Consider the following 25723-nt stretch of genomic DNA (forward strand, 5'->3'; position numbering starts at 1 on the left):
ACTTTCATTTACATATCCATCATCATCTAATCCTACCCCTAGATTTTTTAAAATCTAGTTCCCTACTTTCAGTGATTCCAAAGTAGTATGGAACTACTGTGTAATATATTTCTACAAGTTTATAAAATGTATGTCTTGTGTTTTTATGTGAAACCATAAATAATAAACATCTCTCAACATCCTGGTTTTTTATTACCCAGTCACTGGCTTAGTTCAAGCTTTCATTATTATTTGTCAAGGCTACTGTCACTAACTTCTTCACTGATCTCTCACTTTCCATTCTTATCACCTTAAAATGCACTCTCCACAATAAGATCCAGCAGGATCTTTTAAAAATGCATATCTGAACATCTTATTTAAAAATGTTAATCAATGGGGCTCCTGGGTAACTCAGTCAGTTAGAGGTCTGCTGTTGGCTCTGGTCATGATTCTGGGGTCCTGGGATGGAGCCCCATGTCGTGGGGGTGGGGGTGCTGCTCAGTGGGGAGCTTGCTTCTCTTTCTCCATCAGCCCCTCCCCCTCCCTGCTTATGCTTTCTTAATTTCTCTCAAATAAATAAATGATAAAATCAAAATATTAATCTTTGAGAACAAACACCTTCAGGAACCAGCTACTCTCCTTTTTTGCCATTCCTTTCTTATGTCTTATGCTTTTTAAAAAATTATTTATTTGAGCAGAGTGGAAGGGTAGAGGGAGAGGGAGTAGCAAGTTCCCCACTGAGCAGGGAGCCCAACGTGGAGTTCGACCCCAGGACCCTGGGATCATAACCTGAGCAGAAGTCAATGCTTAGCCAATTGACCCACCCAGGTACCCCACATTTTATATTTCTATGGTAGTTTCTCATGTTCCCCATTTGATTTAATGCCTTTATGCCTTTCATTCCTGCAAATATTCTTTCCACTATTCAAAATTCTGTTCTTGGAAGACTTTCTTGAATATATAGACCAAAATAACAAATAATGAGAAACAAAGGAAAGGACAATTGGGAGAAAAGGAAGCTTTTCTGAACATGTGGGATTTGGGTCTCTGAGAATTATGTATTACAATTTAAAACAATATAAAGACATTTATTTTAATCACAGTAAAATTATGTGATTCACATTTCCGACCCTAATATATAGCACAATGCATTTAAAGTCAGTAAAATTATTTAAAGCATAAGAAAATATTAAAACAGAGAAAGAATATATGCAGATTTCAGCACAGAATATTATTTAATTTATGAAACTTGAAAGAGAATACTGCTTTACATCTTTAAAGTTTCTGAATAAGTATCCTTCTTAATGTTCTCATGCCATTAACAAAAAAGCTAACCCAATTACTTCATAATATTTAGGTTTATTAAAAGATGTATTGAACAAATAAAAAAAATTATTGTATTATGGAAAAGAGTCACATCATCAGATTTCTACCTTTTTAAAAACTGAGGTATAAAATTCTGAAAAAAACCACACGCTTGTAAAAAATGTCAGTAGTTCATTAAGTAGAATAAAATCCACCTCTTTCCATTTCTCCTCCAATCCCACTGTCCAGAAATAATCACAGTTAAAAGTTTCTTGTAGGGATCCCTGGGTGGCGCAGTGGTTTGGCGCCTGCCTTTGGCCCAGGGCGTGATCCTGGAGACCCGGGATCGAATCCCATATTGGGCTCCCAGTGCATGGGGCCTGCTCCTCCCTCTGCCTGTGTCTTTGCCTTTCTCTCTCTCTCTCTGTGACTATCATAAATAAATAAAAAATTAAAAAAAAAAACTTCTAAAAAAAAAAAGTTTCTTGTAATGTTTTCCAACATTTTCTGCATTTACAAGCACATTTATGTATATGTATACATGTATGTGTATACATATATACATATACATTTATAACTTGTCATGAAGACTGGATCGTGCTATATACTTCTCAAGTTACATTGTACATTTAATGACCTATCTTGGACATCTTCTTATATTGGAACATACAGATTTGCCCCATTCTTTTTAATCCTAGCATTGGATGAACTATATGGATGTGACATAAACTATTAATTCTCTACTGATGAAATATTTAGGTTGTTTTTAGATGGTCCCCTTTATATATGTGGCAGGATATTTATTCTGAACAAGTATTTAGCCCCCATTTTCCCTTTTTCTTTCATCTAGGCAGTTGAGGAGGGAATAGAATTGATTTAGGGTGAGGGAGTAGGGTTGGGTATGTGTGCTTCATGAAAGACCAGAAGCCAAGCCCTACTCTCTGACAGTGTACAAGACAAGTGGTTAGTCTTCAGAAAGCACAATAACAAGCTTCATTAGAGATTCCAGTAGGATATGTAATTCCAGAGCCTCCGGACCTGATGGGAACATGTAGCCTGGACATGGATAACTCGGCAGTAACCAGTGAGGAATGACTGGTAATGACCAGTGCCTAGAGGAACCTCTCCAGTGCCTTGGCCTTATGGAGGAAAAACTGCAAAGCTCTTGATGAGCTGCAAGGGAAGTAGAGAAAGGAAAATGAGGCCCAGAGTTCTAAATTAAATAGATTTTAAAATATAAAAAAACATACATATATATATATATATATATCTGCCAATGTATATTTTTCACACATCGAACCTTCTATACTGAAATTCATACCATCTTCATAAACATTTGCAATTTCCAAAATATGAAATTATTTTATATTTTTTTATATTTTTCAAGTTGCATTTTAATTCTAGACACCTTTTGTCCTTTTCATCAATCAAAGAGAAAATTCCCATTTGAAATACTGTCTTTTTATCTTGATGTAGTTACATGTGGAATTTTGTGATATCCATTTGGTCTCTTAAAATACAGTACCAACAAAAATAAACCATACCTCTACCACTTTAAGGATTTAGTATATCACTTTGATTTCACACGGACATCAAGTATAGTTTGGAAGGTATAATATGAAAAGAAAAGATTTAATTGTTTATTTTGAAGAGAAAAAAATAATTTCTTTATGGAAAAGCCATGCCTGCATTATGACCATTAATTTTTTGTTTGCCATTGTTTTTACCTTTAATTGGTACTTTTGCAATCTTCATTGAAGGCTTTAGCCTGGTTTAAGGTTGGCAAAAGATTAAGTCAATTAAAAATCTCATGGAAACAATTTAACCATTATTCTCTGATTAAGAAGCATTGATTAAAATTGCTTTCAACAAGGAAAGACAGAGAGGATCCTTAAAATGTCTTATGGCTTAGAATTTTATTATGTCAACTAACAGTTTAGATTGCCTTCAGGCCTAATTCTACAGCCTGTTTATATAGCAGTTGGGGGCTGTTGGCCTGACGGTGCTTGGAAAGACAAGGCTCCTCTGACAAAAAGCCAAAGAAGAACTTAAAACAGACTGGGGAAAGTCCACTCCTGCCAGGACACTGTGAGCTGTTTAGTGACCATCTAAATGTTCTGCTGGTTTTGTTGCCATACTTGGTAGTCCCCAGGAATCTGGCTAGCCTCAAGTTGAGCAAAACAAAATACAACTGTGCACAGCCACGCCCTAGGGTGACTGTCTCCGAATACCATGCAAGTTGGAGGCTGAGACACTTGAAAGGCTTGCATCCCTGCAGATCAAATCTTCATAAGATTGAGCCTTTAAAGACAACCCTTAAGCACATAAATGTTGTCATTTACAGCACTGTTTCTGTGCTATTTTACCTTTCCAATTATAAAGGTGGCTAATGCACATGATAATTACAGTTCCTTAAAATTTATTCACTCTGGAGTAGATCAGCTCAGAAATGTTGGCACAGTTTCAGTGTTCCTTAACAACTGCTTGCCAAACCACTCTTTGATCCAGTGAAATTATCACATGATTCAAAACAAGGCCTACAGCCTTTCAAGAATTCACATCTTAAATCCTCATCTTCATTGCCCAACCTCCCCGTGTTCGACCCAAAAACTGATTTTTCCTTATCAACGCCAAAGGGATGAGTTTTTTTCCCCCTGTGGGATTTATGATATGCTTTCTTTGTTCCCCTTCATTTACCACTGTAGCTAACACATACTGAGTGCTTATTATGTACGAGATATTGTGGCTTGCCCCGCAGTGATAGAACTAAGCTACCTCCCCTAAAGTCACTGCACAAGATAAAGACAGTCAAACAGATAATTACAATACCGAGCTAAGTCAGGGGAGGAGAGAATCAAAGAATTAGAAGTAGACCTCAAAGCCGCTGGTGAGGACCAGGAAGATTCCCAGTGGAGGTGAATTCTGAGCAAAGCATGGAGGATAGAAAGCAGGCAAGTTAAAAAGCAAGTGAATTGCAGTTCTGTAGGCAGAAGAAAGAGTATGTCCATGAAGGTCTGGCAAGGCAAGAAAGTACAGCACATTTTAGAAACGAAACCTGTCTTGCTTGCCTTGAAATGCCTCCCATGGAGTAGTTAGAAAAGAGGCAGGAGCAAGAAGCATTGCAAGAGTATGAATAACCATATTTTGTCAGCCTAGGGGGTTTGAATATTATCCTAAAGTCAGTGTGGACTCCTAGAAGAACTGTGATCAAAGAAGTGACACGACTGGCTTGGGGTTTCAGATAACTCTGAGGGATTGTAGAAGAAATTTAAATTCAGAAATATTGAGCATAGGGTAAGCATATCTCAAATCAACTGGAGGATGGAGGGGAGAAGCTGGGCTTGGAAACAGGGCTGGAGAAAAGCTGAGGGTTGAACCTCAGGACTATCATAAAGAAGGAAAAACTAAAGAGGAAAAACGGAAAAGGACAGGTAAAGGGGGAAAATAAGAGGAGCAGAGAACTGGAGAGAGAAAAGGAGAACAAGATGGGGAGAGGGCAGTGGAGGTGATTTGGAAGAAACACTTGCTGCGTTAATCATCTCTCTCCTCTTGCGGATGAAGAGGGGAAGGGAGGGTAGAGTCCAGATATTTCAACAGTGTTCTTTTTCTTCAAAAAGACACAAATTATTTTCTTTAAAACAAAAACCACTTTATTGAGGTATGATTGACATTAAAAAAAAAGAAGATATACAGAGGTAACATATACAACTTGACAATTTGAAATACACACCCATGAAACCAGCACCACAATCAAGGCCAAAAACTTATCACCTCCCAAACTTTCCTCCTACCTCCTTCATATTTTAAGTTTTTGCCCATATATTCTGTTTATTTCTGTCCTCTTGTCAGATTTTGTGGGTTTTTTTAATCTGCTTTGTAAATTTAGTGATAATCCTATCTTATGTTTTGGAATGCTGTTGAAATGAAAGTTTTTTTACATCATATATTCTAAATGTTCACTGAAAAGCTACAGAATTTGATCATTGATCTGTAACTGACCATAGGACTCTTACTGTTTAACACTTCTTTAGTAGACTCTCTCAGTATTTCCCCGGTGATCACGTCATCTGACAATCATGATAACTCTGTTCCTGTCTTTTTGATATTTTATATTTCTTCGGTATTTATTCTTCTGGGTTAAAATTTTCAACCAATGTTAATTTACAGCAGTGATGATGGGAAATCTTACAATGCTTCTGCTAACTTGAAAACTCTAGTGTTTCATCCTTCACATTCATGTGTGTAATTGTATTTCAAACAGACACTTTTAGTCGTCTCTGATTATTTGATAATTTAAATAAACTGAAGCAAACATTTTTGTGCATAAATATTTGTATTTCTCACCATTTCCTTAAAATGGAGTCCATGATGTTTGGTACCTAATGCCCAATTGTTTCCAGAGCTTCACATACAAACTTATCTGCAGTGCGGATAAGTCACCTTATCTTTATAAGCACTTAGCATTGCCAGTTTTTAAAATCCCAGCAATTTAATTGATAAATAATATTTTTAAATTTAATGGGAAAGAAATATTGCATGTTTTCATTTATTTGCTCATTATTACGTTTGGTTCTTTTTTCATTTATTAATTCGCCATTTTTTATTATTCTGCAAATTAATCCATATGTTTATTTAGCTTAAGTTCTGAAAGTATAATAAAAAAATGATTCCTTGATTACCGCTGTATGTGCTCATTTTAGCACATTTGTGAATAATGCCAAGTCGCTCTTCAAAAATATTCTATTGGAGAATTATCAGTCGTATATGAAAGTGCCCATTTCTTCCAATACACCTTAAAACTGAGAAGAATGAAGAATAATTGCCAATAGGTGAAAATCGTATATCTTAAATATTACAATTTCATCTCTAAAATTGTTCATGCATGAGGCCATTTTGCTTATTTGGCATCAGATTTTTCCTTCCTTTATAACTTGCCACTTCATCTTTACATTGTACCTACTTTATTCTTTCTACGTATTTTAAGAGATTAGGAAGTTATTCATGCTTCATCAGGAATAGAAAGTATTTTTTCAATCTGGCTTGCCATTTAATGATAGCTGATGGCTTTCCTCATTCCTTATATTGCACACTTCTGTGCGCCACCTCCGTCTCCAGCCTCATCTCCTATTCCAGCTTCTTTTGTGGAGGCCAGTGTCCTGCTGGCTACACTCAGCCTCCCTTGGATGCAGCCTGAGAACGTTCACCTGAAACCCTTGTCTCAAACCTCTTACTTCCTGCTTTGGGCTCTCTCTGACCTCATAGTAGCCTAACCCTGGGGAACACACTGGTACTCATTTCTGCAACATGGAATGTGAGGAATCAATACTCTCTGGTTACTGCCACCTTTGACAAAGGAGGTCTGGTGGCAGTGGAACTTTTTCCTCTTACCTTCAAGTGGATATTTGGGGTCTTCTCAGAACATCTCTGGGAACAGAGTAATCCAACACACAGAGGGTAGCTAACTGGATTAGGTATCCTTGAATTGACTTTTCTACTGACCTATATTCCTTCTTCTGCCATCTGGGGTCACATTTCCAAATAAACTGCCCACACATGGATCTTTGTCTTAGACTCTGCTTAGAGGCTAAATTGTATATGACTTATACATATAAGATTTAATCCATGTCTGTATGTGGGCTTAGGTATGTTTGATCACATATATAATTCATTTATTTTAGATCTTCAAGCTTATAAAGGCTTCCCCTAGCACCAGGGTCAGATAAACATCTATGTATATTTTATTTCTCTGTGATTCACAGACTTTATCAATATAAAGTTTATTTGAGATAGAGTGCAGGTAGCAATTTTTTTTTGTTGTTTCTCCCCTCAAAAAAATTTTTTTAAAGATTTATTTACTTCAGAGAGAGAGTGTATGCAGGAAAGGGGAGGGGCAGAAGGAGATGGAGAGAGAGAATCTCAAGCAGACTCCCCACCAGTATGGAGCCTGAATCAGGGTTCAGTCCTAGGACCCTGAGATTATGACCTGAGCTGAAACCAAGAGTTGGATGCCCAACTGACTGAGTCACCCAGGTACCTCTCAAAAAAACAATAATTTTTAAATAAAGTCTACTGAACATCTAAACCTTTCCCACTGGTTCTGTCCCTTAACATTTCAGAGTTTCAGGAGAATTACAGATTAACAAGAAGAGACTAAGCCTTGTATTCCTACTCTTCTTCACACATACTATAATTATGACTTAATTAGCCAAATATACATAGATGCAAAGATCCACAAAATAGGAGCAGATGCACTATACCTAGGTGTTTTTTCCTGGTTTCCACATTGGACTCACAGCTGCTGGTGACCCGCCACACAGAGGCTTGTCAGAGCAGAGCAAACAGCTGACCTCCAGCTTTGCTATGAGTCTTAAATATTTGGGGTTTATATCCTCATCCCAGAAGATCTTACATCAACAAACTAATTGCTTCCATTTATGGACATTTTTAAAAGCATGAAATTATCCAGGTTTTCTTTTTCTTTCTTTCTTTCTTTCTTTCTTTCTTTCTTTCTTTCTTTCTTTCTTTCTTTCTTCTTTCTTTCTTTCTTTCTTTCTTTCTTTCTTTCTTTCTTTCTTTCTTTCTTTCTTTCTTCTTTCTTTCTTTCTTCTTTCTTTTCCTTTCTTCCTTTCTTTCTTTCTTCTTTCTTTCTTTCTTTTCCTTTCTTTCTTTCTTTCTTTTCTTTCCTTTCTTTCTTTTCTTTCTTTCTTTCTTTCTTTCTTTCTTTCTTTCTTTCTTTCTTTCTTTCCTTTCTTTCTTCTTTCTTTCTTTTCTCTCTTTCCTTTTTTTCCCCCCAGAAACCTGATTATCAGCAAGGCCATTGTCACACAGAGGGGGGCTATAGGAAATGGACAGTACCCTAATATTCACAAATTACATCATTGCCTTAATCTTCTGAGTACTTCAAACACACAAACAAAAAACAAACTGCTGCCGCACAATTGTGCACTAAATATTTAGGTGAGCTGGAGGTTGTTTTGGCCTTCAAATCTGTGTCACTGGCCATTCAGTCTACTCCTGAGATTACTACCAGGGATTATTAAGGCTTTTAAAATATGTTTTCATAACTGACAGAGCAAATCCCTTCTTGTTATTCTCCTTTTCCCAAAATTTATTAGCTCTTCTTGTTTGCTTATTCTTTCAGTTGAGCTTTAAAATTACTTTGTCAAGTTCCCCTCAAAATGTGGCAGACATGGAGAAGCACCCCCTGAATGCTCTTTCAAGGGCAAGCTTGTTGCCCATCTGTGAGGACTGCATAGACACCTTCCAGCTGGTAGCTCCTCTGGGGTCTCATCCTCCCAAAGGCAACCTTCCATTCTCTGGTTAGGGAGAAGTGCTAATTGTCAAAAGTTCAGAAATAGCCAAAGTGAAACCAATGAAGCACTGAAATCATAATTAGTGAAATTTTATTGTGCACACATCAAAAGGGCAGTTTGCAAAGGAGGAGCACGAAAACAAAAATGTGGAATGAGGTTTGGGGTTATTTTATTATAAAGCAGCTTATATATAAATGAGAAAACAGTGACTTTATTCTTCATGGTGATTGGTTATAATAATTAGAATTTCCTTAAACGATAGGGAATTGGTCAGGGCTTACCTCATATCAGCCTTGAGAAGCAGTTTAAGTTTTGCTTTTGATTTCCAGAGGCATAAGCAAGAAATAGCCCAGGTCAAGACAGTCTTGCAAAATATGCTAAATTAAGCTTTGTTTGTGAGACTAAACTGGTTTTGTCTGCTCATGGAATTTTCAAGGTTGGTCTCTGTTTGTTTTTATTTTAACAATTCTCCTCTTTTGGCAGGCTGAGAATATGACCAACCAGAATAGCATTAATCGTTATTCTCGGTTAGCATCATTGATGTAACCAGGCTGCAGAGTCACATATTTGCTGTTGCCATTAGTTGAGTCATCACGCTGGAGGGCCATGTAGTCACCATCTTCATCATTTATGTGGTAATTGTTGATTTCATCCAGTTGTTCAATCCTGATGGGTACCATTTAGAGTGTGAGTGGCCGCTGAAAGGCATTGAAAGCCCTCTAGAGCATACAACACACCAGAGAGGTTAATATGATGACTATAAGAACAGCCAAAGATTGAAAAAGAGCAGAGGTTCCCAGGAGCCAAGATTGAAACAATTAAATAACTCAAATGAATTATAATTTTTAAAGGTTATTTACATTGGCACAATATTAGTTATTAGCAATCATATATCTCCATGATTACTTAGGACAGAACGAATATGAGGATATTTTATTTCAAGGGGTGGTGTTGCAGATAAGCTTCCACCTAGACTAGGCCTCTATAGGATGTGAGCAATCAAGTACTTTAACGAGACTCATTTCTGTGGAAACAAAAGAAAAACAAAAGTTAATAGTTTGAACAAATTGTAAGTTCAGTTTCTGAGCTTGGACAGCAGCCAGTTGAGAAAACTTCTAGATGTCAGAAAATTTCAAATCATCTTCAGAAGGCATGAGGGCAGACAATGATAATCAGACAGATTTCCCTACTTTGTAGTGTAAATGTCTCTGGCAATCTTACTAAGTGGCCATATAGCAACAGGCATGAAGACTGTCCACACATAAGTGGCTGTGGTAATCTCTCTCAAGTTTTATATCAAGCTGTCTAGCTTTCCTTTGCATGGCTTCAGGAAAATGACAGTTTTAGTTTTATCGTGACTCCAAGTCAAAAAAGTAAGAAAAAACTGTAAATGTTAGTTTGGAGAGTTCTAGGCAAATATTGGAGGAAATCAGAAGAATTTAGGATTCACTTCAGTTTACAGGTAGAAAACACAACCTCAAAGACAACAGCCCTAGAATATGACATCCACAAAGTAGTATTACTGAAATATAAGTTTTCTTCTCTTTATAATCATCCCCATTTCTATCAAAGATAACCAAAGTAACACTGATTTGTTTGCAAATTAAGTCTAGTTTCAATAAACTTGGCCTGAGTATTTACACAAATACTACAAGAATAGTGATTGATCCTGTAGGTTCTTTTAAATCTGTGTTGCTGGAACTTTTCATAAGGAATCTCACGTGGGACTTTCAAAAGCCTCTTTAGGCTAGGAAGCCAAGCCAAGGACTTGTCCAACTGCGTCTTGTTACGAGGAAAACAAATTCTTATCGAATTTATACAAATACATATATTGTTATGAAAAATAGGAATATTCAATAAGAGCTTCTAAATTCTGGGAGGACCAGGTAGCAAAAAGGTAAATACTTTAACTTTTGTTGCAAAGATACTTTACCAAATTAGAGTAAGTTACAGATAGCTTAAAAAAGAATAGAAAAAAGCAGTACTTTAAATCTGGAAAGAAAACATTTAAGAACCAGTAATGTTTTCAAGGAAGTCATAAAAATTGTAACATTTTCATCAGTTCATTTATCTTATGCAGTTAATTCTTGTTTTGCTTCATCTTGAGTTAACAACTTTATGCATCAGTTTTCCATTGGAGTTTTAGAAATTCTTACCCAATTCAGGGTTACGATCTTAAAGTTATCAGAATCCTGTATTTTATAGTATTTGTCAGGCTCTTCCCATGAATCTCTTCAAAGATGAAGCATTTTATCAGGAGCACGTTTGCAAAAGCATCAGAATAAAACAATAGTTGTAAATGGCCAAAGACTTACAAATAGCCATGGCTAAGGATCTGGTGAGAGTTTACACACACACAAATGATACAATTGACAAATATTTTTATGACACTCATTTTTAAATTATGACTGATAACATTATACTAGATCAGATTTTTATGAATTTTATATAATTTATGAATTACTTAAATTATATATATCCCATATATACAACCTAAGAAAATTAAACATTACTTTTTATTTGATCTTTATATAGAGTTGACAGATTTCTTTTTAAAGTCTTTCCTGGTTCTCTTGTGTTTATTGCTATTATTGATTTCTTTATTATAAATAGAACTTCATTTTATTTTCTCTGTGATCCATAACATTATAAATTAATTTATAAATAACATTATATATGTTATAATATATCTTCAATTGTAACTTTACTGAATTCACTTGCAAAGTATACTCATTTAAAACATTGCCTAGGGCAGCCTCGATGGCCGGCTGTTTGGCGCCGCCTTAGTCCCCGGGGTATGATCCTGGAGACCCGGGATTGAGTCCTGCATCAGGCTCCCTGCATGGAGCCTGCTTCTCCCTCTGCCTGTGTCTCTGCCTCTCTCTCTCTCTCTCTGTGTCTGTCATGAATAAATAAATAAAATCTTTAAAATAAATAAGTAAGTAAGTAAATAAATAAATAAAACATTGCCTACATTTTTCCTGTCAAGCTTCCTCTTTTTTTATCATTAACTTTTACCTGGCTTAATGAAATTATAACTATGTCATATCAAAAAGACTTCATTCCAGTTTTCCACATTTAAGAATAATCTCAATAATAGTAGCATGTGGGATGCCTGGGTGGCTCAGCAGTTGAGCATCTGCCTTTGGCCCAGGGCGTGATCCTGGGATCTGGGATCGAGTCCCACATCCGGATCCTTGCAGGGAGCCTCCTTCTCCCTTAGCCTGTGTCTCTGCCTCTCTCTCTCTCTCTCTCTCTCTGTGTCTTTCATGAATAAATACATAAAATCTTTTAAAAAAATAATAATAGCATCCATTGAGTGCCTCTAATGTATCAGGCAATGGGGCATGAATGATCTGGTGATATTATGTACAATTCTAACAGCCACCCTATAAGGCTATGTTGTAACCTATGCTTCTCAAATAATGCATGTTATTCACCCATTAGCTGTTGCCAGCAAGCTATCGAACCAGGAATAAAACCAGGGATGATTCTACCATAAAGTAAAAAAATCTGAAGTCTCATTTCCCAGACAACATAACTAAATGAAGCCTTCCCGAGTTTGCCTTTACTTTTGTCACATATAAATATATAAGTATTTAATAAGTATACATAATATATATTTAATTTTGATAATATGTATATTTCAATTTCACTATACACACATATATATAAACTCCATGAGTAATTTCTGAATGCATATTCTTTATAAAACATTTAAACAAAAAGAAGCATTTGGACTGAAAAATTAAATTTCACCTTCACCGTCCTCCCTTCCAAATGCTTGCCCTCTCTGAGGTCACTACTATGAACAATTTTCCATATATCCTTAAAAACATTTTCTATTTATACATTAACATGGTCACACATACACACATGCGTGTGTTAATTTGCATATATGCATACCAACCTATATACAAATGTATTTTTTATACTTGTTATTCAACTGAATTTATACTTGATACCTTATTTCATAACTCGCTTTTCTTAGCAATGTCTTTAGGTCTTTCTGTGTCACATAGGAAATCAACTTTATATTCTAAGCTCTTCAGAACCATCTTACAGCCTAGGCAAGTGTTTGATAAAAACTGGAGCTCCAAAACCCAGCAGAGAATTGAGGAAAATTATTTTGAAGATAAACCTTTAATTATTATAACTAACAGATACATACACACATATATGTATTATATGTGTAGGTCAACTATTCCTATCTTATGTCAATTTGGTTCACAGGAAAATTAATGAGTTCTTACCGTATTTTTGTCCCCCAAAACATTCTTTCTTGGGTATTGCATCATTCCAAACAAAAATGTGGCTGTGTGTACTGTAGATCCAAAATCACAGGCATTTGCATAAGATTGATTTTTATTCTTCTACCCTCAATAACATAATCTGAATAGCCTACATCCCCTCTGCTTATATCTCATTGGTCTTAAAATCCAGTCACATGGCCACACCTAGCTTCAAGTGTCTGGAAAATTTAATATGGGCCATCATGAGCCCAGCTAATTTTTGTTTCCCCTGAGGATTAAGGGTAGAACTAGTAGACTGTTAAGGCTGTGCTCAATAACTTAATGATTCAGTTTAGAAAAACACCCATGTGACCACTTTTCCAGAGAAGTCTCTTACTTTTTTTCTTTAAATTCTTGATCTAATCTCTTTTTTAAAAATGTCTTAAAATGTAATTTAAAATGCTAGTAACCCAAAATGAGAAATCTAGTTTTGTGAAATTCTTTACCTAAGACATTATCTATTATGAGGTGGATTAATATCTACATTAGAAGGCTCATAAGTTACTCACAGAGGCATCTGTCCTAGCAAATATTTATCAAGCATTAAGTTCCTATGTCAGTTCTAAAAACACACCAGAAACAAAGTGTGCCGTGTGTGTATGTGTGTGTGTATATATATCTGTATTATATAATTTCATCCAAATCACCTAAATTGATAAATATTAGTAAAGAAATAGAAGCCAGTTTATCTACAGTATTTCAATTATGAAAAAAAGGATTGTGTATTTCTGACTTAACATTTTGTTAGAGCATGCAGATTGTAAGGTCTTTACAATAGTGAAATAAAACAGAAAGGAAGATGAATATTCCAAGAATTTTATAGCCAAGAAATTCTTCACATAGTTTATTTGAATAATGCATCACATAGAGCGAAATGTTACACACTAAAATTAATGTGCCTTAAAAGTTAAAGAACAAAATCCACTTGAAAGAATAATATGAGACTAAAATAGAACGAAAAATGAGTTTGAAAATGAATTTCAAGAACTCAGGACAGTTATCATGATGATGACTTTATACATTCAAGCCCAGTTATTAGAGGGGAAGCATTTTTTTATATGAGTTCAGCTCATCAGCATATATTGTGGGTATATATTTGTGATAGATCACAAGAGAAAATCCATGGGAATTGACTTTGTGGGATAACAAAGATAGTGTAAGCTCCTGCCAATTTTTCCAATAGTTCTGGATCATAAGCAACACACTGTCAGATGACAGAGGCTCTTTGCACCTAACAGAACAATGATGAATTCATACACACGTTTCTTCTGCTTTGTCTCATGCAGCCTGATGGGAGTTTCTTTAAGCAGATGCATTTCCTAACACTAGCATTTACTTTCTTGGAAAAGAACATTCAGACAGTAAAGCATATGCCTTTCTGGGTTAAAAATAAAATCTTACAAGGAATACTCCAACCAGATTATGCTACATGTAATAATTTGCACAATATGCACGGCTGCCCCAATTCCTTCCCGCCCATCTGCATATTGCATTTATTGGCCCAGTAAGCACAGCATTCCATAGACCCATGATGTGTAGAAGTCCGGCAAGGTTCAAAGCAAGGACAAAGTAAATGTGTTCACATCTACTACAGAGTGATAGGTGTGAGACTGGGAAGTGCTGACAGCCCTGAGAGGCCACACTTTCCCCATTTGAATGAGATCTTGCTTCCAAAGCAGAAAAAAAGGTAATGTCATTCCAAGAAACACAAACAACCAAGGAACCTTCTCATAGCTTTTCTCACTCATGTTATTCCTCTGCTGTCACCAACTCTGACATTGAAAAGGCTGATACAGAAGAAAAGGGACAATAGGGCATCCCCTGTCTCCTTTCCTTATCAGTTCTTCTTGCTCATCAGTATGTCACAGGTAGAGAGCTTTGGTAGGATGCTCACATATCAAGAAGTGAAATGAAAGTTGAGTTAATTTGGGGCAGTGTTTTTACTCCTCTGGTAAGAACAAAATACATAAGCATGAACAGGTTATAATATAGGGATTGTATTTTCGGTCATTCTGCATATAAGGTAAATGCTCATGTATCCGTATTTAAGACTGACAAGGTACAATATGAAGATGAATAAAATTCATACTAAAAATTTTTTAAATTTAGCTTTTCTTTGCTCAGAACAAGATGAAATAGCAAATAAAAAGCACTATGACGGGTTGTCAGAGAGCTGGAAAAAAAAGGGAGAGAGCTCTTTGTTTTAGTGTCTGTAATGGAAATTTTCCGACTTTGTGAACAAGTGGCCTCATATTTGCACTGTGCTCTACAATTTATGTAACTCCTGTGTGAGCCCTCGTATATGTGGTGTCCCTTGGCAGCTCTACAGTATGACTCAGACATTGTCTTTTTTATGTCACTTCCAAGTCTGATTCTCTGTACCTCCAAAATGTTTGAGCCGCCTGGTCTCCTTTCATCAATTCTTCTTCTGTTTAATCTAGCCAAAGTGGGTTCAGTTTTTTTGCAGCTAAGCACATCGACTGGTAAAAATAAAAACAATAGCAAAATGCAGATTCTTACTTTATGGCCAGCACATATTCACATAATAAGATAAGCACTATTACCTATGTTATAGAGATGAGAACACCCAGGGTTAAAAATCAAATACGTTGTCTGAGTTTCACGAGCTAATCCATCCAGGCCAGGATTTCAACCCAAGTCGTCAGATTCCAGCCCTGTGTGGAGCCACAGTTATATTACCATTTGTCCTTTTAAACATTGTTGATCCCCATGGCAAGAATTTGACTAAGTCTTAAATAGGCACTGTGCCACCTAAACAAATAGCCATTGTTAGAAGCCAAGACAGTAAATGTTTGAATCAAGTCTTATTGCCGCACTCATAATTCAAAGAGACGATCCAATAAACTGTCTTTTCTGAGAACCACGTTGGTGGTGATTAAGAGTGTTCAATGGCTTTTATGTCTTTGGGATTCACTGTCTCTGGATTTTATTTCCCTTGATTTTACAAGATTTTTACCAGCATGTGATAACTGATTGGGAAAGACAGACAATGTGAGGCTTTGGAGGGCTTTAAATATAACTACCCACCTCTTCTCCTGTTAATCAGAGGTGTTCAAATAGCTTTCTCAGCAATTGTTTTAATGCTGCCAGTGCTATTGTGGTTCTTACTGAAGTTCATGCAGACATCCTGGCAAGACACAAAATTACATAATCACAACCGATTCTTGGAAGGTCCTGCACAAATAAATGAAGGACAAAAAAGGATGTGATTGTTGGAATTTGGAAGCTCACACAATATCTACCTGTAGGGAGTTTACCATTCTGCCGTGAGTCCCTCAGTTCGTGAAAATTAAATCACTCTTAGGACACATGTCATTTCAGTCTTTAGATGTTTCTCATTTTTGCTGATACAAGGGAGCACAGGCATGGTGCTTTTTAAAAAGGTATGCAACTTACTGTAAAAAAAAAAAAAACATGTAATGTGGGCTAAACTGTGCAAGTTAAAACACTACAAACCACAAAGGTGAGGATCATAGGACAAATATTTCTTTACCAGCTATGGGTGGGATGGTGTCTTTATGATTTATTCTAAAATAACAAAACAATCTGAAACAATGAAGTGCTTCTCTGGGCCTCATGAATATATATGAATTCAGTTCATGACAGAACAAGTCATTGGCTGTCTCTGCCAAACAGCCTAAAGGGGATGATTGATTGTTTTATGCACAACCTCGTGCGGTCTAAAGGTACTGGAAAATTGTGATGAAATGCAAAACAGTGCCAAAAGTGAACGTAACTCTTCAAAAGTATCACAATATTTATACTGATGACCAGAAGTACTTGAGAGCTCATGATCACAAACTTCCCAGACGCACTACAGATACCCATACAAACGCATTCCATCACTTCTTTAAACAAAACTGGTCTTGCCTTTAAAATGCATATACTAGGGCAGCCTGGGTGGCTCAGCGGTTTAGCGCCGCCTTCAGCCCAGGGCTTGATCCTGGAGACCCGGGATCGAGTCCCGTGTCAGGCTCCCTGCTTGGAGCCTGCTTCTCCCTCTCTCTCTCTCTCTCTCTCTCTCTCTGTTTCTCATGAATAAATAAATAAAATCTTTAAAAATAAATAAATAAAATGCATATACTAGAAAATAGATTTGCTTATAGTTTTAGTTGCTTACTTTTTACATACTGGTGGGTTAATGTTTTCATAAGAATATTTTTTGACCGTAAGTTAATATGTGGTTTATTTACAGTCGAAAAAGGAAAATGTCCCTTCCTGAAATGTAAATTGCCTAATTTTTTATTTACTAGAATCTAAAATTACATCCTCATATAATTAGGTAACCATCTATTTCGGCAAACTTATTTTTCAAATTTATGGGTGTTTGAAATCATTGGGGAGAAGAGATTGCATATACTCGCCTTTATCCATAATTGCATTGTCTTAATTTAGATTCTTCCAAATGTGGATCCTAAGACAAGGACTTAGATTTATTTGAAGGGCAATCACAGGAAGCAGAAGAAACAGGAAGAGAGAGAAGACGAGAAGAGGCCAGTACAGGCTTGTGTTCCTGAGACTGCTGATACAGAACATAGAGACTAGATATTGCAGGGACCTCAGAAACAGACAGAAGGCTCCCTTCTCTGTTAGAAGGACATGTGCTGAGTGTTGATCCCCTAGCTGCAATTCTCCATTAGTTGAGGGGTAGTGCTCAGACATTAAAACCTTTTCAAGCCTAGGCTGCTGAGGTGGAGGATGAGAAAGCTCCTGTGGCTTCAAAAAAACCTCCACGACAGAAAAGTGGAGACCTTCTTGGCTAAGGGTGCCAATAAAATACAAGATGCCCAGTTAAATTAGGACTTCAGGTAAATAGTAAATACTTTTTCATTATATGTATTACCTGAGACATATTTACACTAAAAATTATTCATTTTTTTCTGAAATTCAAATTTACCCAGGCAAACCTCTCCTTCTTCTTCATTTTTAAAATCTGGCAACTCTTCTCCCAGAGCATGCTTGCTTGAGTCCAGGTGCTATCTCCCAGACCATGCTTGAGGGATGCTATCGTCACAAGGTTGAGCTTGCCCAGAACTGTCCACCCTTGCCACAATTAAAATCAGAGATGGGCCGAGGGCAAGATGAAGCAGGGCACCAAAGCAGCTGCTACATGAGTATTCTTTATTTTAGATGATAAGTAAATCTACCTCACTTACCAGACAAAGCACCACATATCCCATCCTTATGTATCTTCATATCTTAGATCAATACTTCCATTGCTAATAGAGCTCCTCTTAACCACCTCGTAAATAATCTTTGATTTGTTCCTAGGCACAGCATCAGTTTTGGTTAGCCAAAATTATACCACCTGGTTACTTATCTTTTGAATCCTCCTCAGGTCCTTTGAGACTTGCTCATAACATCTGCTTGTCATGCAGTCATCCCAGATGCTCCATGTGCTACCATGTGAGCTAGTCCATGGCTCCCAAGAAGTAGATGCCAAGACAGAACTAAACATGCAACAGATATATGTGAGGCAGCAACACCTGTGAGGTGAATATGGAGAGGGGGAGGGAAATGCTAGTTAGTCCCAAATGCTTGTCCCACCTAAAATGAATGAGACAGGTGAAGAAAAATGATGGGAAGGAGAGGCTTGGGCTTTGGTGTAGCTGTAGGAAATTTCGGCAGGGTTTCACAAAGTCATCCTACAGAGGGGTCTTGCACCCTGCAGGATGGAGCTGTACAGGATGGACCCTGTCAACTCAGTCACTGACCAGGAACGGCTCCTGAGAAATATGACCTCCATGCAGACAGGGTTGGACGGAGGAGCACCAAGCTGGTGCCCTGGCCCAGTGGGGCTCCTGAGACTGCAAGCACATAAGGCTCTCTTCCACAGATGGGGTGACACATTAGCTTTCACCAGAAAGGGTATAAAACACACTTGCCAAAATATATTCATTAACTGACTACCCTGTGTAGAGATAATTTTGAAAAACACTTAAGGCTCATACTTAGGAAAATGAAGTAACTGTCCTTTCTGCTTTGTAGAGATATTTTGGGATAGAGAAATTATATAATTTTTTTTTTTTAAATCACAGCTACTCAGACATCGGCTTATTTCATCAGCTCAGAGTTGTCTTGCAGTAAACTGAAAAATCATAATAATAATGGTTATTGGGAGGATTATATGAAGATAATTGAGGTAGAGCTCTTAGCATAGTGCTGCCATGCAATAAAAGTTCAATTAAACACGCCGTTAAAGAATGATCATTAAAAGCCAGTGTGGCATGGAAAAGCTGTGAACCAATCCAGGTAAGATCACCATGCTCTCTACATTATCTCTAGCTCCTCTTCCCTGAGAGAGAACAAAACATCTCTCTTCCCATTGCCAAAGAAACTGGGAAGATATATGAGGTGAGGTGACAGATATGTTAACTATCTCATTGTGATAATTCATAATATATGCATATATAAAATCATCATGCTGTACACCTCCATCTTACACAGTATTATTCATCAATTACATGTCAATAAAGCTAGGAAAATATTCTTTAAAAGGGAAACTGAGAGGAATGGGTCACCAGAATTGATTGTTCTACTCCTTTTAAGTAATAGATGCTGCAGTTGTGGATTTATGGCTCTAAATCCACCAACTCTACTTGCCGTGTCATCAATTGCTGCCCAACACATCTCCTCTAAAACTTAATGGTTTAAAACAATAATAAGCATTTATTACATCTCGAGTTTCCATTGGTCAAGAACTCAGGGCTCTTGTGGACAGTTCTCACTCAGAGTCTTTCATTCAGTGGTAGTCAGCTGTCATCTGGTCCTGCCCGCTTTGAAGGCTAGGCTGGGACTGGAGGATGCATTTTCAAGATGGCTCAGTCATTACACTGGCAAGTTAGGCCAGGTGGTTGGCTGGGGGCCTCAGGTTCTCTGCACAGGGTTGTTGACGGTTCCTCATGGTACAGCTCTAGCTTCCTCCAGAGCAAGTGATTTAAGAGATGAAGGGAAAGCTGCACATGACTTAACATGGCTTAGCCTTGGAAGGCACACAACCTCATTTCCACCATATCATATCCTACTGCTCACACACATCTAACACACAAGGGTATGAATTTCAGGAGACAAGGATCACCGAGGGCCATCGTAGGGCTAACATGTCCATTAAAATCTCCTGCAGAATATTTGTGTCCAGAAGAAATGATATTTTAATGAGTGCTCATTGTACTAAAGAATACACAGACAACATCTTGCACCAGAGTTAAATTAAGACTCGGTTTTCTACTTGTATACACAGGCAAATGCAATCTTATTATTATGTTCTACCCTTTTAGGAGGGTCTAAAGCAAGGATGTAAGTGGGTAGCTCACAAGCAGAATTCACCGGAAAGTCACAGAATGTGCATGTAATGACTATGCAATTAAGTGCCTTCAAAGGAGCACTGGTTCTCCACTCTGCCACCACTCCCTACAATCTTAAATCCTTTAAGTTAGATATTATCCGCCTGACCCCTAAAGGCATTGATAGCAATCCCTGCCTTAAAAGATGGAAATTACACACGTAGAGAAAGCTGAGAGGGTGGGGCGGCGGGGGGGGGGGGGGGGGGGCAGGGAGACAAGGGGACAGAGGGAGAAAGTTCCTGAAGGAAGCTCACTCGGCTATCTTCCTTCCACGCAGGGAAATTATAAGAACAAATAAAATCTTAGCAGTATCATGAAAGATTTAACATAGGCAAGAGAGCAGTATTCTTGAGAGTGAAGCCTGTTAAATACTAAGGAAATGGAAAACTCCTTCTCAGGAGGTCTTTAGAAATAAGAAAGATTTTAATCTGTCTGGAAGAATTTAGGTGTGGTTTTTCTTAGGGGTAAATGGGTTGGTTTATATAACTCACCAAGTTTCTTCTATGCTTCTTTTTGACCCCTTTCTCTGACATTTTAAAAAGTAATTCCACCCCCCCCTTGCTTGCCCTCCCCACACACAGAGGCCCCTTAGGTGCAGAGTACGTCATGACTACCATGAAGCTCAATGATTGTCTCTTCTGGGAAATGGGAGACCACCCAGGCAAGCAATGATAGGCTACTGCCTAAAATCTATGTATTTTGCTTGCTGTAAATTGCCTGTCATCTTATTCTTCCATTTGTAAAACAATTGTCAGAGTCTGGCAATTAGTATTATTAACAAAATGTTTCTATTATTTTATAACTTTTTTCCCCCAAAAAAATATTTCCTATGCAAAAATATTCTGATTTTAGTGTACCCAATAATATATGCATGTTTTTTAAAGCTCAACACTTCTAAGTAAAGAAAAAAAGAGCTGTAATTTATGCCTTATCCAAGCCTCATCATTTTCAATGTGTGTGTTCTCATGTGAAGAAATCCAATGCTTCCAACATATCCTTTGAATGTTATGTTTTCTTTTCTAAACAAACAATGTGATGATCAATTTCAACCTTATGCCCAGGCTTCTATACAAGTATGTTTCCCATTAAACTTCATCATAACTTTTCAAAATGTGTTTCTCAAACAAATCAAGATTCTTTTATCCCTACATAGCTAAATAGTCTTGATTTAATTTGAGAAAAATTTCACATATCAGAGGTCAACAGACATTGTAGATGTCTGAGTGCCACTGTTAAAAATTTCCATGTAGTAATGCGAAGATACACTACACATCTCCTTTTATACTCAAAATCTAAAAACTCTTTAATTCCTTTTCTTTTACAACTTTCAATATGTTCACTCAATGAGGCTTTTCCTTCCAGCTCTACTGAGGCATAATTGATAAATACGATTGTAAGATATTAAAAGTGCATATCATAACGAGGTGACATATATTTTTAAATGGATTCTCCTCAAGTTAATAAATACAGCCATCACCTCACACATTTGCAGTGGTGGAAGGGCAAAGAGCATCTAAGTTCTACTCTTTTAGGAAATTTCAATTATACAATAGAGCATTATCAACTATAGTTACCATATTATACATTAGATCTTCAGACTTTATTCATCTAATAGCTGAAAGTTTGTACCCTTTTATCAACCTCTCCTTACTTTCCTTACCTCCCAGCCCCTAGTAACTACTTTTCTACTCTTTGTTATGAAATTCTGCATAAAAACAATTCCATGAAGCATTTTTCTTTCTCTGTCTGGCTTATTTCCTCAAGGTCCATCCATTGTTGGTCTACATCTAACTAAAAAGCTTCTACATAGCAAAGGAAACCACCAACAAAAATGAAAAGATATCTTACAAAATGGGAGAAAATGTTTGCAACTCATATATCTGATATGGGACCAATACATACATTGTTTCCAACAATAATATTGTTGCAAACAGCAGGATGTCCTTCTTCCTTGTGGCTGGATAATATTCCAATATATATATACAATATATACATCTTGTTTGTCCATTTATCTGTTGACAGACCCTCAGGTTGTTTATATATATTGGCTATTATGAATAATGCTGCAATGAACATGGGAGTGTAGGTATCCCACTGAAATCTTGTTTCATTTCCTTTAGATATATACTCAGAAGTGGGATTGCTGGATCGTGCATTAGCTCTATTTTTAATTTGAGGAACTTCCGTACTATTTTCATAGTGGTTGCACCAATTTACATTCCTACCAACAGTGTACAAGAGTTGTCTTTTTTCCATATCCTCACCAACATGAGACCTCTTATCTTTTTGATGATAGCTATTCTAACACATGTGAGGTGAAATTTCACTGTGGTTTCAAAATTGGCATTTCCCTCATGGTTATGTGCTGTTGAGCACCTTTCAATGTACCTATTGGCCATCTGTATGTCTTCTTTGGAAACGTGTCTATTCAGTTCCTCTGCTCATCTTTAAATTGGATTGTTTGGCTTTTAGCAAAAAAGCAAGTTGAATTGTGTGAGTTTTTAAAATTTTTTCATATGGGCCCCATATCAGATATATGAGTTGCAATCATTTTCTCCCATTTTGTAAGATACCTTTTCATTTTGTTGGTGGTTTCCTTTGCTATGTAGAAGCTTTTTAGTTAGATGTAGACCACTTATTTAATTCAGAGTATTAACTTAATATCCAAGTTTTTAATTTTTTTTAAATTATGAAACTTCAAACTTAAGCAAGGCTGAAATAATTTTATGGTGAATACCCATATGTCCATTACCTTTTATCATAACTTTATCATTAGTCTTTTACCAAACCCAGGCCCATTTTATAAATATAAAACAACTATCAATACCTACTTATCACAGTCCAACACGCAGGTCACCTTAACCATTTCTGCTATGTCATCTGCACTAGACAAGAAAATTTGGAAAAGCTTAATATTCTGTTATTTGAACTGTAATGACAGTAGACTAAAATATAACAGTGACAAAAGTGGACTGAAACTTACGACAATCCATGAATTCATACTAAAACTTAACCAACTCTAGAGTCAGCTCCTGCAATGACTGCCAGATTTCAAGTGGTACTACAAAGCTATGATCATCAAGACAGTATGGCACTGGCACAAAAACAGACACATAGATCAATTTAACAGAATAGAGAATGCAGAAATGGGCCCTCAACTCTATGGTCAACTAATATTTGACAAAGCAAGAAAGACTATCCACTGGAAAAAGGACAGTCTCTTCAATAAATGCTGCTGGGAAAACTGGACAGCCACATGCAGAAGAATGAAACTGGACCATTCTCTTGGACCATACACAAAGATAAACTCAAAATGGAGGAAAGATCTAAACATGAGACAAGAATCCATCAAAATCCTAGAGGAGAACACAGGCCACGCCCTTTTTGAACTTGGCCACAGTAACTTCTTACAAGATACATCTATGAAGGCAAGGGAAACAAGCAAAACTGGATTATTGGGACTTAATCAGGATAAAAAGCTTTTGCACAGCAAAAGAAACAGTCAACAAAACTAAAAGACAACCTACAGAATGGGAGAAGATATTTGCAAATGACATATCAGATAAAGGGCTAGTATCCAAGATCTATAAAGAACTTATGAAACTCAACAGCAAAGAAACAAACAATCCAATCATGAAATGGGCATGAACAGAAATTTCACCAAAGAAGACATATTCATGGCCAACAAGCACACGAGAAAATGCTCTGCATCACTTGCCATCAGGGAAATACAAATCAAAACCACAATGAGATATCACTTCACACCAGTGAGAATGGTGAAAGTTAACAAGACAGGAAACAACAAATGTTGGAGAGGATGTGGAGAAAGGGGAACCCTCCTGCACTGTTGGGTGGGAATGTGAACTGGTGCAGCCACTCTGGAAAACTGTGTGGAGGTTCCTCAAAGAGGTAAAAATAGACCTGCCCTACGACCCAGCAATTGCACTGCTGGGGATTTACCCCAAAGATACAGATGCAGTGAAACGCCAGGACACCTGCACCCCGATGTTTATAGCAGCAATGTCCACAATAGCCAAACTGTGGAAGGAGCCTCAGTGTCCATCGAAAGATGAATGGATCGGGATCCCTGGGTGGCGCAGTGGTTTGGCGCCTGCCTTTGGCCCAGGGCGCAATCCTGGAGACCCGGGATCGAATCCCACGTCGGGCTCCCGGTGCATGGAGCCTGCTTCTCCCTCTGCCTATGTCTCTGCCTCTCTCTCTTTCTCTCTCTCTCTGTGTGACTGTCATAAAAAAAAAAAAAAGAAAGATGAATGGATCAAGAAGATGTGGTCTATGTATACAATGGAATATTAGCCATTAGAAACGACAAATACACACCATTTGCTTCGACGTGGATGGAACAGGAGGGTATTATGCTGAGTGAAATAAGTCAATTGGAGAAGGACAAGCATTATATGTTCTCATTCATTTGGGGAATATAAAAAATAGTGAAAGGGAATAAAGGGGAAAGGAGAGAAATGAGTGGGAAATATCAGAGAGAGAGACAGAACATGAGAGACTCCTAACTCTGGGAAATGAACAAGGAGTAGTGGAAGGGGAGGTGGGCAGAGGGATGGGGTGACTGGGTGATGGGCACTGAGGGGGGCACTTGACGGGATGGGCACTGGGTGTTATGCTATATGTTGGCAAATCAAACTCCAATAAAAAAGATACAAAAATAAAAAAAATTAAAAATAAAAAAACTTTAACAAAAATTCATCCTTGGAGGTTTCTACTATTCCAATCCACCATTCCAAAAGTGAACTGATAAATTGAAAAACACAGAGCACTTACTCTGTTGTGTCAGGCCAAACTATTTCTGGGTAACAAATCATTGACAAGAGAAAGTTATTTATAGAGAATTGCAGCCAACAAATACTGAGAGACTACAAGAAAAGCCACCATTTTGCAACCCCTGATGGAAAAAAGAAATTAGGCACTATCACAGGTGCTAAACCTTTAGGGAAAAGGTGGTTGAGTGTTACCATGGGATCATCTGGCTCCAACCCCTGAATCTGCAGATCTCTCCCTAGGATCACCAAAAACAGATCAGAAGACATTGTGGGTCCCCTGAATAATGTAACAAGACATACAAAATGCCACCTATAAAGTATTTGTCTCTACCCCCTACCAAAGAAAGCACCAGAGTTTTAGTCAATCCTCTGAAAACCTGGTTTTCAGTTTATAGGAAAAAATAGCTGGCAAAAGTACAAAATAAATAGTGTCATTTAGTAAGCAAACAAGTACAGAAGACATTATACAGAACCAATGAGTTGGCTTATTCAACATCTACATGATATTAAAGTGGGCAGGGTGGTAGGTGAAAGTAGCTGGAAGAGATCTAAAAAACACATCAGCCAAATTCTAATTGTGGACCTCGCTTGGATTCTGATTGAAGCAAAACAAACATAAAAGGACATTTCTGAGATACTTGAGGAAATTTGAACATGAAACGAATATTAGGTGATAT

At 37.2% G+C, this 25723-nt stretch overlaps 1 protein-coding gene across 14 annotated transcripts in view; it reads right to left on the reverse strand.

Annotated features, from left to right (window-relative positions):
* The window catches only part of SOSTDC1 (sclerostin domain containing 1), a 56326-nt gene that overhangs the window by 11430 nt on the left and 19173 nt on the right, over positions 1–25723 (reverse strand). For 4 of the 14 annotated variants that reach the window (XM_035698304.2, XM_035698303.2, XM_049093647.1 and 1 more), the window contains exons 3-8: positions 16153–18396; positions 15938–16037; positions 15454–15564; positions 15272–15369; positions 12851–12921; positions 2323–2457 (exon numbers count right to left, since the gene is read on the reverse strand). In XM_035698304.2, the coding sequence (XP_035554197.1) occupies positions 2323–2457; positions 12851–12921; positions 15272–15306 (241 nt within the window). In that variant the 5' untranslated portion in view covers positions 15307–15369; positions 15454–15564; positions 15938–16037; positions 16153–18396. Of the gene's footprint in view, positions 1–2322; positions 2458–8059; positions 9622–12850; positions 12922–15271; positions 15370–15453; positions 15565–15937; positions 16038–16152; positions 18397–25723 lie in introns of those variants that run through there. The other 10 variants (XM_035698306.2, XM_049093648.1, XM_035698308.2 and 7 more) reach the window with 9 other exon arrangements.

Source organism: Canis lupus, chromosome 14 (genome assembly GCF_003254725.2).
Source record: "Canis lupus dingo isolate Sandy chromosome 14, ASM325472v2, whole genome shotgun sequence".
Classification (NCBI taxonomy): domain Eukaryota; kingdom Metazoa; phylum Chordata; class Mammalia; order Carnivora; family Canidae; genus Canis; species Canis lupus.